Raw genomic sequence first — 16152 nt, forward strand, 5'->3', positions numbered from 1 at the left:
AGTGAGGCATTATGTATATTGAGCACAGACAAGACAGCTGCAACCTTCAGTTTGTAATATAGGCCAGTAAGGCAGTTTCAGTTCAGTATTGTCAATCACATTCAATCTCATCACACATTATGACTATCCTTTATGCACCTTCCAGAATAACTGACATTTCCAAATTTCACAACCAGGGCTTTAAAGAAAAAGAAAAAAAGAAAACAGCCAGGAGGTACCGATATATGTGTAGTAGGCAACAACATCAGGGAAGGATGTCACAAAAGATTATAATGGCCATAGACGGTGAAACCGCTAACTGGCATTTCACCCACTCGTTCCTGTCTAATGGCTGCATTCCGCCCACAGTGTGCTCTGGTGAAATGCTGAAAAGGAAAAATCTATGTGCTGAGTAACACATCATAAAGTTCCTTGCACCTGCAGGGCCTACGTACGTTTTGCTGAAAGTCTGCAGCTGCATGGATGAGAGAGACATATGAGATACTGATCTTGAATTATATTTCAAGATATCATCATGCCTCTGGCATAAAACTTATTGCAAAAAATACAGTTTACACCCACTCCGTCAGAATTCAGACGGGTTGATTTGATTGCTTACCAAATATAGATCCAAGCATTAAAGTTTGTGCAGTAACTACACACACACACACACACACACACACACACACACACACACACACACACACACACACACACACACACACACACACACACACACACACACACACACACACACACACACACACACCAACCTATAAAATTCCCTCTTAGATTCTCTCTCAATTTGTACCCAGCTAGGAAAAGCTTGGTAACAAACAGGTATTCATACTAACCAATCACAGGCAAGACGATGACCTCATCTGTTGCTTAATTGCAAGGGACCAGTGGAAAATTCCAACATTTTTAAAAAAAGAAAACAGAAATAAGGACAGACAGACAGATATATAGATAGATAGATAGATAGATAGATAGATAGATAGATAGATAGATAGATAGATAGAATTGATTTTCATTGAGAATTTCATTGTTTTAAGGAAATTCCTTCCCTTTCATCTTCCAGCAGAAGGGTGTACCTGAGATGTATAGTCAATGTAGTAACTCTGAATCTCATAATGAAAAGATAAAAAGTAATACAGCATTTCTGATGAACATGTAATTTGAATGAATTAACTGGGACTCAACATTAAAAAAAAGAGCATGAAGACTGATGTGATGGCGTTTTCTCAGTTCCTGCTCTTTCTGTCCCCAGTCTGGCGCTGGACTTCATCAGCGGCATGCGTAACTTTCTTGCGCTTTTTAGTCTGCACAGGCACATGAAAACATCACACAAGATTAGATTATTGTTCACATAAAGTTATATTACCAGTTGTTTTACGGGTACGTATGTCTTAGAGTGAACATATACAGTAAATCTAACAAGATTTTTTTAAACAGTGCAGCTGAATACTGAATTTAAAGCTGAATAATACAAAATTGAGGTGACCGCAGGCAAACAAATACGAGAGAACGGTGAAGATCAGATGTGGCTCTAAGATACTCACGATTTTAAGCAGTACTTGAGCATTGATTCCCATTGATGTAGCCATGAGAGCCTCCACAACATGAAGCTGCTTCAGACGAGTTTTCTCAAGATTGTCAATCTGAGTCTGCAGAGTCTCTGGAAGTCATATCACACACATACACACATTAACAAACAACAGTGTATCAGCAATATAAAATACAATGCAACTGCAACATAAAGTAGCTCAAATAATAATAAAATTGTAACTTAGACTAATATACAGCAAAACAAGTATTTTTTTCTAAACATGAATTTTCTACATATTCAACATGCAAGTTAATTTATATGCTCTGAAAACAATGTGATATTAGTTATCTTTCAAAAATGTTCTTCTTAGCTAAATAATGTTTATATATTAAAACTGATAAAAAAATATATTTTTGCAGTGTACAAAACGCAATGGCACCTATCAGAGCAGAGTGAACACTGGGTAGTAGAGATGTGACAGAAGTATAAGCCCCATCAGACGTACCTGTAAATATACACACACACCTTTAAAAAATATACACACCTTGTTACTTTAAAAATACACAAACTATTCTCTTCAGGTTATCAATAAATATCATGCGAAAAACTCAAACTCACGCTTAATAATGCAAGCAATGAATGACTCTCTAGGCTTTAGCAGTCCACAAGCAGACTCCTGTGAATTCTGGGGCATGAAGAGGAATTTCAGCACTCCTCGTTCATCACACAGGTCTATGAGCTCTGAAACACACACACACACGAGACACACACACACACGAGACACACACACACACACACACACACACACACACGAGACACACACACACACACACACGGTATATTGTTTCAAACACGTGTAATCACTGTCATATAATACGTGTTTACGGTCTCTGTACAACATTTTAGCCCGCACAGAAGTGCAAAGACGTTAGTGAGGAGGACAGTGTTAATGACAGTGGTAATGAGCACTCCATTAGTGATGGGCTGATCCCAGGTAATGTCCCTTACTACATGCCACAGATGTAATCGGACACCGTTCTAGGAGTATGTGCTAAGAGAGAGTGTGAAATATTAACGCCTGAGATCCGTGACCTCCTGCACAGAGGTCACGCCGAGTTTGAAAGAGCACGCATGGGCTCAGCTAACCTCCTCTGACCTGGGATCTCTAGAGTGTGTCAAGTACAGTTTAATCTACTCTCAGATACCCTTAGGGGGCAAACGGCATTTATTTGACGTGCAATATTCACAAGAAAAGCACAGCTCTGGAATGACTGAAAGTATCTTCAAAAGACAATCATGTCATTTTTAAGATTCTGTTAAATGAAAGAGCCTTAAACTGGGAAAAAAAAGTACATATAGTTTGACTGATTATGTATTTTGATTATCCACATAATCTTGATGTATGAGAGAAAGCATGGAGAGAGCTACACACCTGACTCAGCAAGTCGCAACCTGGTTTTCATGTACTGCATGAGGACAACAACTGTACAATTGGCGTTGACCAGGAACTGGTCATTATCTAAATAAACAAACATCACGTTGATCAGCTCATTTACATAAACAGACCAAATAGAGAAATAAAACAATTTGTGTGGATAGAAATCAATTTGTGTAAGTTACTAAGCAACATATAGATCTAAAACAAATATCAATGCATTTATTGCATTGATATTTAAAACAAGTTGATTAATAATAGTGATCCTTACCTCCATGTTTAATGTAAATAAACATTGCGGCAGAAAATAACTTGTAACCTCAGTCTGCTGTTGAGTTTTAAAGATGCTGGCTGCTGTAGCTGTGCTAACAAATTAGTGACACAGCAGACAGAGAGTAACATAATCATCAAGACTGTGATGTCACAATGACATGGAATCAGAGTAAGACGAGGGAAAACATCCAAACCAGGGCAAGAAAAACAACAATAGCATAATATGCATAATCAAAAGTTTTTATTACATATCTGTTCAACATGTTACAAAACTTAAAAGGCACTTTTATTAAATATTATGTGCAGACCCAACCAATAAAAACTGTCACATAAGTGGATTTCGTAATATCTTTTTGTAACTGCTTTTCTCAGAACTAACTTAACTTTTCTGTGCCATTTTTGCAATTATTTTTAGGTAACTGGTCACAATTCTCAGTGGATTTATGAAGTCGGTTTGCTTCAAGTTCACCATTAGAAAGTGTACAAATACCTGTAGTCTTAACTTGAAACAATACTTATAGTTTTAGAAGGAAAAATCAAAAAATACCAAGTTTCTATTTCAAATAAATGTTACACAGACACAGTGTAATCACCATGGGGAAATCTCAGAGTAAAACTGGGAGTTTTGCCAGATGAGAAGTTTATCTATGTATCATCTTTTTACTCTTTTAATTCATTTCAAAACTGTATAATATACAGTGCTATGCATAAGTTTAGGCACCCATGCTAAAGTTGACTAAAAAGAGGAATAAAAAATCATCTTTTGGAAATTGAACTTAATGCCTTAATTTAAAAAAATAGGAAAAATCCAACCTTTAAGGACACCAATTTTCTTTGTGAATGAATAATGTATCGTAAATGAATAAATGTTCTTCCTTAAAATACAGGGTGCATAAGTTTGGACACCCCTATGTTAAATTCCCATAGAGGCAGGCAGATTTTTATTTTTAAAGGCCAGTTACTATATGGATCCAGGATACTCTGCATCCTGATAAAGTTCCCTTGGCCTCTGGAATTAAAATAGCCCCACATCATCACACACCCTTCACTATACCTGGAGATTGGCATGGTTTTATTTCAGTTAGCCTAACAGCTGGTTTGATTTGCATTGAGAGATGATCTTATGGAAAGTACTCCATGCCAATCTCCAGGTATGGTGAAGGGTGTGTGATGATGTGGGGATATTTTAATTCCAAAGGCCAAGGGAACTTTATCAGGATGCAGAGTATCCTGGATCCATATAGTAACTGGCCTTTAAAAATAAAAATCTGCCTGCCTCTATGGGAATTTAACATAGGGGTGTCCAAACTTATGCACCCTGTATTTTAAGGAAGAACATTTATTCATTTACGATACATTATTCATTCACAAAGAAAATTGGTGTCCTTAAAGGTTGGATTTTTCCTATTTTTTTAAATTAAGGCATTAAGTTCAATTTCCAAAAGATGATTTTTTATTCCTCTTTTTAGTCAACTTTAGCATGGGTGCCTAAACTTATGCATAGCACTGTATATCTTTTAAAAACTGCTTTAATTTTCATTTTAATAATCTTGCTTTTATTTTGTGATTATTTTCCTTTCTGTAAAGGACTTTGAATTGCCATAGTGTATGAAATGTGCTATATAAACAAACTTGCCTTGCCTAGTTCTTTTGAATCACTGTTTTCACAAAAATATTAAGCAGCATAATTGTTTTTAACACTAAATCAGCATGAATTTTGAATGATCATGTGACACTGAAGACTGGAGGAATGATGCTGAAAATTCAGCTTTGCCATCACAAGAATAAATTAGATTTTAAAATATATTAAAATAGAGAACAGTTATTTTAAATTGTAATAATATCTCTCAATACTACAGTATTTACTGTACTGAATAAATTCAGCCTTGGTGAGCGTGACGACCCCCAAACTTTTATGGCCACTGTAGTATTGATTAAGAATGTTTAGCAATTGAACTTTATTATACTTCAACTCTACATAAAATGAGATACAATGGTACAAAGTAAATGTGCAAAAGAAAACAGACATTCAAATGTAGCTTGTGAACATGTACAGTAAGAATGAGATGACAGTACAGGTGAATGGCTTATGAGCTCTGCTGTTCTGCAGGCTCTTCTGCAGTGCTTGGTTCATCACACTTGTCAGTTTGAGAAGCGGGACTGGCCTCAGGTGTGGGATCGGCGTCACAAGGGGACGTTACCTCGCACACATCGCAGGAGAGCTCTGTGTAGTCCGGCTCAAAGGCTTCCTTCAGCTCTCTGGAGATGTGAACCCAGCTCTGAGAAGAAATTGAGAGGGTTTCAAAGCACATTTACTCATGATTTACTCACAGAAATACAGCACAGAGAGTAAAAAGGTTGAATACCTCAACATTTCCATCATGTTTATGGAACAAATCCTGTAGGTTCTTGCTAGGGTCAGGCACAACTGGAAGTAAGATGATTCTTTTCCTATATAATATGGATTTTATTTTTTAATTATTACATTATATTTAAAAACTTCACTTACATTTACTAATATATAAATAGGATATTAAGTATTAGTATAAATTGTTACAATTTATAAAAACTGTTCCATCCCTCACCTCTCACAATAGCACAACAACAAACCCAGCAACAACAGCAGAACGACTGACAGAATACCATACAACCACTGCCACCAGCCTTGTCTGCTGATGTTCTCTAGAAAACACAGAAGCATGATTGGAAAATATAAGATGACAAATGAGAGCAAATCTCCCTGTGTCCCTCACTGGCCCACCTGCACTGCCCCACTCCACTGGGGCGCTCCAGTCGCTCCAGAAATTTGAAGGACCGCATTCATCAACAACAGAGCTCCGGACTTGGAAAACATAGTGCTTGTTCTGTGAGACCTGAGAGAGATTGTATGACTGTATTTCTGTCACGTTTGGCGACTAGGAGAAAAAGAGAGATGAAGATGAGACAGTGGGGAGAATGAATGTAAAATGGTCATAATATCGTATCGTCTCACCTGGTTTATGTCTTTCTGGTTGTGCAGAATGCGCACCATATAGACTACACACTTTTTTTTGAGGGGGCCACTGCTGTCCCACTGTAGTAAAAGTATGCTGTCGTGCTCATTCCACATCACTGACAGGTTATAGGGTGGATTTAGCCGCACTAAACAAATATATGTACAATAACAAACAAATGAGTCGTTAGTTTGGAGAGAATCGGTTATGTCAGATAATTTACAATAGACTCATTAAATATACTGTATCTAATATAATACATTATAACATGTCATTATAACAAAATAAATCCTATATGAGGATCTATATATATATATAATAACATGGATATGAACAAAATAAATCAAAAGTGGACATGAAATATTGATTTGAGTTGAAATTTAATTATTGAAATTATATGAAGAGACTGAAATCTGTTCCCTGGCACAAGAGCCTAAAGATTGTAGGTCATCATAATGGAAAAAAAATATTTGGCAAAAGAATGCTATGATTGCCCAATCAGAAAGCAAGAAATACAGAGAAATAAAATGATTTTCAGATTACTAGAGGGTGAAGAAATTATGTATATTAATAATATACACTACCGTTTAAAAGTTTGGGGTTGGTACGGTTTTTTTTGGTCTTCAAAAGAAGTCGCTTATGCTCACCAAAGTTGTTTTTATTTGACTAAAAATATAGTAAAAAAAATTAAATACAAAAAAACCCCCCAGTAATTTTGTGAAATATTATTATAATTTTCTATTTTAACATATTTTAAAATGTCATTTATTCCTGTGATGCAAAGTTGAATTTTCACATGATGAATGCTGATAAGAAACATTTCTTATTATTATCAATGTTGAGAAATGTTGTGCTCCTTAATATTTCTGTAGAAACTGATAAAAAAATTCAAGATTCTTTGAAATTTCAAAAGAACAGCATTTAGAAATATTTTATAACATTATAAATGTCTTTCCTGTCACTTTTGAACGGTAGTCTAGATTCACACCATTGACACATTGCAAATCTGTTTGTTTTCTTACCATTTCCCAGGAGGGAATCAAAACGTGTTATAATAGTGTGGTTTCCTTCAGTGAATACAGTTGTTTCAAATGTACTAAACCTCTTAGCAGGCACACTGAGAAGAATTCTGCAGCCTACAGTGTAATTGTGCTCCAAGACGTATTCTGTACAGTCACGGGAGGCCTCGTTTATAAATCTGACAAAGTAAATATAAAATCTAATATTAATTTTCATGTATCAATTATTACCACAAAACAATATTCAACATACAGCATGTCACAATAATGCATTTACATACACAGATGTATTCATGAATATGAGTAAAATCTTTTTTGTGGGTGACTTACACACTGCTGAAGGTGTAGTTCGCTGTTGATGTGTTTGGGTGCCAGATGCACTCCACATACTCGACGTTGATGATCATACACTGCACACCTACACGGGCCAACATGTTACCAAAAATATCCATGTAACAATTCAAAAATAATTTTTTTTTAGTCTTGAACTTTTTATTGTCGAAAAGTTTCCCGTAACCCACACAGAGAGAATGCTAATCAGTCTCAGAATCACAAACCTCAAGAGCATCATCATCATAATGACCATACACACAAAAATGACATCCAAAAACCGTGGAAATCCCCACCGACATAGCTCTCAAACTTTCTGTCTTTTAGAAGACAAAAACTAAAAACAAACGTACAATCAGAATCCTTTATTACAAACAGAATTTTTCAGAGAAGATTATATTCCCAAACTTGTTATAATAACTCATAAAGGTTTGTGTACCTTTATAATGCCATTAACCACAAAAACGCTGTGCAGTACAATGTTGTGTGTGATTATATACTTACTCAGAGCAGCTGCTGAACAGCATCGTTGAAAGGACAAAATTAAGAACAGAAGCCCAACATATAGTCTTGATGTGTGAATGTAAGTCATGCTCTCCTCTGAGCGTCTGAGCAACAAATGAGTAAGGTCTGATACTACACAGGATGTTCATTATAGCGTGTTTCCTTGACAGCTTCCGGTCCTTCAAGTATAAATATCTTGATAGACAATAGAAGTCATAAGAAAAAGAAAAAAATAGATATAATAAAATTCATTAAATATTTTATTAGTAATTACAGTGATCTGATATTTTATAATAATAATAATGTTTTAATTAATCAAAATAACATCTTTTTCAGTTTTAACAATTGACTTTTTTAAATATATTTGAACACAAATAACTAGCCAAAAAAGACAGAACATTTGAATACAGCTGCATATGACTCTCACCACTATGGCGTCTGTACCATTATTATTCAACCCTTCAGTGGATATATCATCAAAAGTCAGTTATTAGTTTGGTAAAAAAAAAAACAGTTCTTCTCAACCATTAGACTCCCGAGGGTCCAGTGCAGGTATTTCCATTAAAACAGGTTCATCCTCAGCCCAAATTGGCACGGCTCAAGAGACGGTGCTTAAACAAGTCCGACGGCTTTATCTAAAAAGTTGGCGAAGTTCTGCGGTTGACCAGGCACATAGGTTGACAAAGCAGACAGATCCATATCCCTCAAGGTCTGAGGCAGGGTACTGTGATAACGGGTTAAAAAACACACGAACATGGGCATTTGCCGTCAGCACATCAAATGCAACCATAACAATAGCAACCACTAAAATGGTTGAAAAAGTGAATGACTTCTCATATGAAACAAACCTGCAAGTGCAGTAGATGAGATGTGAATCTGCCTGCAGCTGCTTTGCGAGCTCCAGCTGATGATTGTCCATTAATTTATCATTGACCACAACGAGGAGAGGTTTATTTGCTCCGAGTGCTTCCAAACAGCTTCCTGCTCCTAATGGGGATAGAGCCGATATTAAGACTTAAACTAATTTCTAATCTGGGGGTATAACTTTTTGTTATATAGGTAATTATAAAGTCCACAACAAACGATATTACATTTGATGAGGGGTTTGCAATCTTTAAGATGCCATGGACCCCTAAATATGATCATCCTTGTGCTTAATAGCATTTAATGGGGTAGGCCTATAGTAGTTTTATAGAAGTTGTTATAGAAGTGCTTAATAGCATTTAATGGGGTATAGTAGTTGTAGGCTATTAAAACTGAGGGGTTTATTTCGCTGTTATTTTAATTGTGGTTTTAGTGTTGTGTTTTCATGGTTGTCTTTATGTGTTTTAGATACTGTACAGCACTTTGTTCAATGGTCCGTTGTGTAAAAGTGCTTAATAAATAAAATAAAAGAAACATGTTTTTTTATTTTAATTAAATTCTTTATTTACTATAATCAATGTATTGATTTAGTTTAATCTTATTTTTCATTATTATTTATTTTTACAGTTTGTCTCATGGAATTCTGACTGATATTCTGATATTCATATTCGTCAATATAAACTGCAGATCTTGATGTTACTGATCTGATGGTTGTTATAAAGTGTTTCCTTAATTTGCTTGACCCAAACAGAATAAACCTCATGTATGGTTTAACTAAACTGTATTTTCGAGTAGTGTTTGGGGCACAGGGAGCTTTAACCCACCAGCATGACTGATGACCAGGTCTGAGTGTCTCATGTCCTCAGCGATCGAGTCTTTGAAGCGAAACACTTGTAGTGTCAGTCCAGGACAGCTGTCTGGATCAGGCACAACTGAACCTCTGCCAACCTGAAGCACCATGTCTGTGTAGCCACGGTGAATGAATGCCTTCATTCGGAAACATAAACAAGACATACGTGTTTTTCATTTAAAAACTCACGGATTATTGCTAATAAAACTGACGCACAGGTACCGAAACTTAACGTATTTGTGTCATTCAGCATACTATTAATGAATGGTATTATTACCTTTACAGATTCATCTGAAGTCACAGTGCCAATCAGATCATCAAAACTCGTTGTCCCGACAGTCACAAATACAGTTTTCATTGTAAAAGTGTGACAGAAAACAGGCTCGGAAAGAAAATGAAACCAGAAATCGTAAAGAAAACATAAAGATGATGATCTTCACCCTTCAAAATAAAAGTCCTACTGGTTTATAATTGTACTAGTCATCCGTTATCTCAAAGTATTTACAGTTAGCCTTGTCAAATGTGTGATTTGTCTCTAAAATTATTTAAAAATATATATATATATCATTATGTATATATGAGTATGTTTGATGAATACAAAACAACAATAAAAAATAAACACTTCATTTGCATTGCCCATTCCGTTATAGCAATTTCCTGCACATCTCATCATCTATCTTTATATTAGATAAATTACTACTTTTTTTAAAATGAAAATCATTCTGATATCAAAGTATCAGAACTAGTTGAACATGGGGAGATCGTTTTAAATAATTTCACAATTTTCTGGCATTTCTTTTTTTATAGAAACATGTCTTTAAAACAAAGGCATACAAAAATGTACAGAGCTCTAAAGGTACTGCCTAACACCAATGACTCACGACATTATTAAAACCTTTTATATTAAAACCGATTTAGCACCATTTAAAGAAGAATCTTTTTTTTTTATTCTCTAAATCTGGATAGTGATCCAAGGACATTCAAATGACTCCTGAAGCCACTCCCGTGATGGAGTCACAGGCCTTTAACTCAGATGTGCCTTTTGTCAAGTCATTCTGCCACAGATATCTAATCGAGCGCTGCACATGGTCACCATTCCAACAGGTTTTCCCATCTCCACACTGAGTGTTGCAGCTGTTAAAGTAGCCATTACTTTCTTGCCCATCTACTTGACCACCACAGGCCTTATATACAGACAGCAAAAGGGTGAACCTTGGTGATTTCACATGTTCAATTACTTAAAGCCTTTCTCCTTTTTGTATTTAATGCTGCATTTAAAATACTTTCAAGACCAACATAACCAACAAGCAAACAGTGCCCTTCTTCAAGCTCATCATGAGATCCCCAGATTTCAGACATTGGGTTTTCTGCCACAATAAGACAGATTGTTGGAAACTGTTAACGGGTGATTTCCAGGCAACTTAAAGGTCATTATCAAAAGCCTATTGTGAGGTATTGCATGCATCAATTTCAAGTTCTTTATTTAGTTGTTTCGGTTTAAATGTCTCAAAAATGTCATTGATTCCCAACTTTGGCATTTGTCCATTTTATGTGTTTACAGTTTTAAGAGCTAAGAGTTATATTTACATTACGGTGATGAATGACTATTAACATTACAAGTTTTAATAGAAGCAGTGGTGGAAATGTGTGTCAAAAAACAAAGATTACAAGAAAAGAAAGACAACACAGGTTTTAGACTGTAATCATTTAAGGCATCATCAATGCTGTACTTCAGAAACAACGCATACTGTAGTCACAAAAAGCCAAAACAGCCAAAAGAATATAAAAACGCAATATTCATCTATCTCGGTAATTAAAGACTTTAATAAATAGAGTATTAGGAGAGAAAGCATACATACCAGTAGTTTAAAAAAATCAAGAGGGGGAAAAAAGAGAAAAGAAATGTTACATACTGCGGTCTCAAACCTGCATAATGGCTGTTACAGTTTAATAATTAGATATCAAACTTAATATGTTAAAAGAAAAAACAGGGGACATTTACAACAGAGCTTCTCCAGGGATATTATAGCCCTGAGCTGACCTGCTCGTCATAACTTTCCCCTATATACGAAAAATAGCTATTAATAACCCAAAAGTTTCCTGTGCTCCAATTCACAGACTGTACTTATTTCCAGGTAACCAAAACATAACTTGAAGATATTGTATATGTGCTCTACAATCCAGACCCTGGAGGATTTGAGTTTTGAAGACCCTGCGATGATTTATTTCCGGGCAGTAAAGTCAAGCCTCGGCCAGATGTCTTAAGTGTCAGAGTTCAAGGGGCTCAGTGGCACAGGTGTGGCTCAAAGGGTCATACGATCAGAGACTGGTTCAAAAGAGCGTCCGTCTGAATCATGTGTCTAAGGAACACAGAAATGAGAAATGTGCTGTGGTTACAAGAAATATGAACAACATTATATAGCATTATGTGTATAAACGATACAATGGATTTTCTTTAGAATTTAACTTTCAAATAAATGTCATTTCTGTTTGAAGTAAGATCATCTTCAATCAGCAAAACATGAGACTGTAAAAAAAAACTGTTTACACAAAGACAACACTGGAACGCCACATCTCTCAGGAACACCATTTCCTGTTTTGCGACATCACTTTCCATTCAGGATGTTTGGATTTCCCCTTTCTTCACAAGGATTGTCCAGACAGCGCAGTCTCTTCATGCTTCATCTCACTGGTATTGGGATTAAGCAGTTTTGTTCTTCACGCCACATTCTTGTTGTGATCCAATGATAATATATATATATACATATTTACCATTGGTCAGAATTATCACGACACAATTTTATGTAAAGATATTTCAAAGTATCAGTGTTCATTTATAAATACAAATACATATCTCAGACTAAATGAGATGTGAGTGCACTAGATAGCCTGAATGTTGGTTTGTTTACTCAAGGGCTTGCCCTCTCATACCTGGAGTGAAAGTAAGGCCGGGACGCGACGCTCACTGCACAACGCAGGCGGTGCAGCACTGCTCTTGCTTCTCGGGCAAAGTGGTGTAGTTCATCTGCCTTACAATCTCAGCGAACAGCTCATCAACCATGCTCTTGCTCTTGGCCGAGGTCTCTATGAAGGGACAGCCCCACTCTTGTGCAAGGGCACGTCCGTCAGAACTCGTGACCTCCCGCTCTGACTCCAGGTCCACCTTATTCCCCACCAAGATCAGAGGCACCTTCTCAAAGCGCTTCACACGGACGATCTGGTCCCGCATTGGTCTGATGTCCTGCAGAGCATGGATATAACAGTGTTCATGGGAATGATTCATCAAACAAAAGTATAAGATAACACAGTTTAAGACTCCAAATTAGTTTTGTTTACAGAGAAATGAACACAGTCACGATTAAACGGAAGTAACAACAGATCTTTTCTTCTGTATTGTGATACATTAGAGTGCAACAGATCGTTAAAAAGGAAACATGTAGAGCAAGGACTTGATTCTGTCCATAGGTTGTTGACTGGATTTTGAGATGTGGGCATTGCACTCAAAAGTGGAAGCAGAAGGGCGTGGTTTAAACGGACAAAATTATTGGAGAAGTCCTGCATACGTAACCAGTCGTTTCACCAGAATATCCAGTTATAACATTTTGATTAAGCAATACTAGTTTGTTTTTTTTCACAGTAAGATCTATAACATTATAACATGCATTAAAAAATATATACTTCATTTGCATTGCACATCTATCCCTTTAAGTAGACATTTTATCATACTACTTTTGTGTAATAAGATCTCATCCAACGTTGTTGCTCTTCATATATTGTTTTTATTTTATTCAATCCAAAAATGTAAAACAAATTTTTATGTGAACAATGTAAATGAGTTGGATGATAAATAGATAAAAAGTTATGAAACAAATGGGTGTGTGAGAGATCAAGTCTCAACCTGTTGAATATGACACAACACTACTTTAACTCATGATTTGATGTCATGTAGAGTTGGACTGAAGGGGTTTAGGTTTGGTAAACTTCTAAATCACAGAGGTTCCCATGCTATAGAGTGATTTTCTGACCTGGTTTGTGGTATTACGCAAGTAACAGTGGTGACTAATAATCAAGTGCCTATTTGCTGAACTAGTATAGCCAGATATGAGATGCAGGACTCACCTGAAATGACTGCTGATTAACAAGGCTGTAGACTAAAATGAAGCCTTGCCCATTTTTAATGTACAGATCTCGCATGGACGCAAACTGCTCGGTCCCAGCGGTGTCCAGGATCTCCAGCACCGAGGGGGACGAATCCACCTCGATCTCCTTCCTATAGAAGTCCTCAATGGTCGGGTCATATTTTTCTATGAATGTCCCGGTCACAAACTGGACCGTGAGTGCGGACTTCCCCACGCCTCCGCTGCCCAGCACAACCACCTTATACTCCTTCATTTGGTCTGATCCAGGCTTAAGCTACAGCTAACTTTATCTGCTCAACAACGGCCATAAAAACACAAAAATACCACAGCACTTCTTATCTAAACGTTTTATGATCAAAACAAACACCGGAGGAGCACTTTTCTCGGGTTCGAAGAAATCAAAGCCACGGATTCAAGAGGAGGAGTGTTTTCTCTGAGTGAATATCTAGCTAAATCCACAACGCCCCTCCATCTGCACTCTATCTCCATCGAGATCCGATCATCCGAGAGTTTGTTAGCCACAGAGGCGATATAAAACACAAGTATTGAGTGTAGTCGTGTCCATGTTTGGCGTCCGTGTGAATGGAGCGCTACATGACTAGCGTTAGCTGGCTAACGTTAGTGCTTCTCAAAGAGCGAGGCTGCATTCACACACAAACGGCGCTTTCCTGCTTTAATACCGCTTCTAAACGACGAATATAATAACCAGTTTTAGGTTTCTTGCTCTGGGATCAACTCATAGATGCCGTCTTGGAATCCAGCATTGCCTTCTCTTCTTGTGTCTCTTTTCCCCGGCCCGCCTCTGCATATCGGCCCAGACAGCAGCAACAGCAGCGGCCCCGCAGCGGAGCGCCTCTCAAACAGAAGCGTGAACGAACAGTTCTCCCGATTCGAATCTTTTCAGTGAATCGGTTGAATTGGTTCAAGGACTGAGCGAATCGAGCTAGTAGTTCTCGTGAAATTTGAAACCAAGGATTTGACTGACTGACGGACCGAAAGTTAATAGCCGAATGTCAGAAATGTTACAGAAAACGTATTAAAAACGTTTACTTGATTGTATGGTAATTTTGTCAACACATAGTTGGTCTAAATATATATTTTTTTAAACGTGAAAAACTTTTTTCCAACAGATATAAGCAATAGCATTTTTAGTACTAATTAATTAGTAGCAGGCAATTTGTTTTTAAATTACTATATTTTAATACGCTAAATAATTACTGCAACAGACTGAATGACAAACATTAAATAAATAATCTTTTTAGTAGTTTCAGAATACCTTTATTGAGACGCCACTCAGAGGCGACGTTGTGACGCAATTACGTTACGTTTGACGCAAGGGGTTCACAAAGTCGTTTTTCTGAACCGGTTCTATAAAATTAACTGTTCGAAAGAACCGATTCGCTGACATGAGGCGGGCCCCGCTGAGAAGCGCTTTTTTCTCTCACACCGCACACTGACCAATAAACATCCGCCGGAAATCACATCACTCTCACAATACAAAAAGTATTAACACAGGACAGAAATTTTAAAATAGTTAAAATGAGTTGTGCTTTTGTAAATCTGAATGGCAATCAGGATAATTAGTTATGAAGTAACTTAAAAAGAGTTTAGCAGTATCTCAGGCGGGATTTAGGGGAATTGACTCTTTACAGCACGGCCACACCTAGGCCTTACCTAGAACCTTAATTACTGTATGACTCGTTAAATAATTAATATTATTTATAATAATACTGGTATATAATATAATAACCCTCCAATACAGTCTATGTATTCAGATATTGAGACAATTTTGACAGATTATATAATTTATAATACTAATATTATAAGATAATTATAATAAGATAAAATATAAAAGAAAGTAAGGCATAGGCAGTCAATGAGCAGACTACGGTTATAGTTATTTGATAGTGGCTAGTGTGTTTTCAAAATTAACCAGGGTCAAAACTAGGAAATTTAAAGCATGTGTAATCATGAAGTGGTCAAGGAGCTGTCTCTGTTAGTGGACACACCTTGGACATCCTTTTCAACACACAAAAAGTCACAACTGGTGGCATTATCTTAGCTTGCACAGTGTTTTGAATAGTTTTGTACAGTTAAGCAAATGATTCTTAAATCCAAATCTTTGTTTTATTTATGTCTCTTTATAGCAGTTTTTATTTGAATACAACCAGAAAAAAAAACACCAAACACAGCCCAAAATGGCCTTTTAAGTGCTTT

At 36.6% G+C, this 16152-nt stretch overlaps 4 protein-coding genes across 4 annotated transcripts; all 4 read right to left on the reverse strand.

Annotated features, from left to right (window-relative positions):
• Positions 1-767: 767 nt before the first annotated feature.
• On the reverse strand, positions 768-3382 carry cUnhxorf65 (chromosome Un CXorf65 homolog). Its single transcript, XM_079631267.1, has 6 exons — positions 3235-3382; positions 2961-3047; positions 2147-2269; positions 1968-2033; positions 1542-1657; positions 768-1301 (listed from the first exon to the last, which is right to left on the reverse strand). The coding sequence occupies exons 1-6, from the start codon at positions 3257-3259 to the stop codon at positions 1224-1226; spliced, it is 495 nt and encodes a 164-aa protein (XP_079487393.1). The 5' UTR covers positions 3260-3382; the 3' UTR covers positions 768-1223.
• Positions 3383-4743: 1361 nt separating this feature from the next.
• Positions 4744-8207, reverse strand: il2rgb (interleukin 2 receptor, gamma b). Its single transcript, XM_079629866.1, has 8 exons — positions 8083-8207; positions 7579-7666; positions 7252-7427; positions 6229-6377; positions 5998-6151; positions 5822-5918; positions 5603-5687; positions 4744-5515 (listed from the first exon to the last, which is right to left on the reverse strand). The coding sequence occupies exons 1-8, from the start codon at positions 8168-8170 to the stop codon at positions 5324-5326; spliced, it is 1029 nt and encodes a 342-aa protein (XP_079485992.1). The 5' UTR covers positions 8171-8207; the 3' UTR covers positions 4744-5323.
• A 434-nt stretch (positions 8208-8641) lies between these two features.
• LOC307007646 (UDP-N-acetylglucosamine transferase subunit ALG13) lies at positions 8642-10218 on the reverse strand. Its single transcript, XM_079629867.1, has 4 exons — positions 10074-10218; positions 9771-9933; positions 8931-9069; positions 8642-8806 (listed from the first exon to the last, which is right to left on the reverse strand). The coding sequence occupies exons 1-4, from the start codon at positions 10152-10154 to the stop codon at positions 8695-8697; spliced, it is 495 nt and encodes a 164-aa protein (XP_079485993.1). The 5' UTR covers positions 10155-10218; the 3' UTR covers positions 8642-8694.
• A 624-nt stretch (positions 10219-10842) lies between these two features.
• Positions 10843-15055, reverse strand: rap2c (RAP2C, member of RAS oncogene family). Its single transcript, XM_079630294.1, has 3 exons — positions 13916-15055; positions 12728-13037; positions 10843-12156 (listed from the first exon to the last, which is right to left on the reverse strand). Exons 1-2 carry the CDS (start codon positions 14186-14188, stop codon positions 12759-12761), a joined length of 552 nt encoding a protein of 183 aa, XP_079486420.1. The 5' UTR covers positions 14189-15055; the 3' UTR covers positions 10843-12156; positions 12728-12758.
• Positions 15056-16152: the final 1097 nt, after the last annotated feature.

The sequence above is a fragment of the Phoxinus phoxinus genome, assembly GCF_949152265.1.
Source record: "Phoxinus phoxinus genome assembly, chromosome: 12".
Lineage (NCBI taxonomy): Eukaryota > Metazoa > Chordata > Actinopteri > Cypriniformes > Leuciscidae > Phoxinus > Phoxinus phoxinus.

What these genes read in the sequence shown, in the direction of transcription:
- il2rgb (XM_079629866.1), bottom strand. Translation starts at nt 8,170, where the DNA reads ATGACTTACATTCACACATCAAGACTATATGTTGGGCTTCTGTTCTTA. An exon ending in TGATTCCCTCCTGGGAAATG is followed by an intron (nt 6,378 to 7,251) that starts GTAAGAAAACAA and finishes ATATTTGTTTAG; the next exon opens with TGCGGCTAAATCCACCCTAT. An exon ending in TTGTTGTGCTATTGTGAGAG is followed by an intron (nt 5,688 to 5,821) that starts GTGAGGGATGGA and finishes CATATTATATAG; the next exon opens with GAAAAGAATCATCTTACTTC.
- LOC307007646 (XM_079629867.1), bottom strand. Translation starts at nt 10,154, where the DNA reads ATGAAAACTGTATTTGTGACTGTCGGGACAACGAGTTTTGATGATCTG. An exon ending in CTTCAGATGAATCTGTAAAG is followed by an intron (nt 9,934 to 10,073) that starts GTAATAATACCA and finishes TTCCGAATGAAG; the next exon opens with GCATTCATTCACCGTGGCTA. An exon ending in CTCATCTACTGCACTTGCAG is followed by an intron (nt 8,807 to 8,930) that starts GTTTGTTTCATA and finishes CCGTTATCACAG; the next exon opens with TACCCTGCCTCAGACCTTGA.
- rap2c (XM_079630294.1), bottom strand. Translation starts at nt 14,188, where the DNA reads ATGAAGGAGTATAAGGTGGTTGTGCTGGGCAGCGGAGGCGTGGGGAAG. An exon ending in TTAATCAGCAGTCATTTCAG is followed by an intron (nt 13,038 to 13,915) that starts GTGAGTCCTGCA and finishes CATGCTCTGCAG; the next exon opens with GACATCAGACCAATGCGGGA.
- cUnhxorf65 (XM_079631267.1), bottom strand. Translation starts at nt 3,259, where the DNA reads ATGTTTATTTACATTAAACATGGAG. An exon ending in GTTGCGACTTGCTGAGTCAG is followed by an intron (nt 2,270 to 2,960) that starts GTGTGTAGCTCT and finishes TGTGTGTTTCAG; the next exon opens with AGCTCATAGACCTGTGTGAT. An exon ending in TGTTCACTCTGCTCTGATAG is followed by an intron (nt 1,658 to 1,967) that starts GTGCCATTGCGT and finishes TATGACTTCCAG; the next exon opens with AGACTCTGCAGACTCAGATT.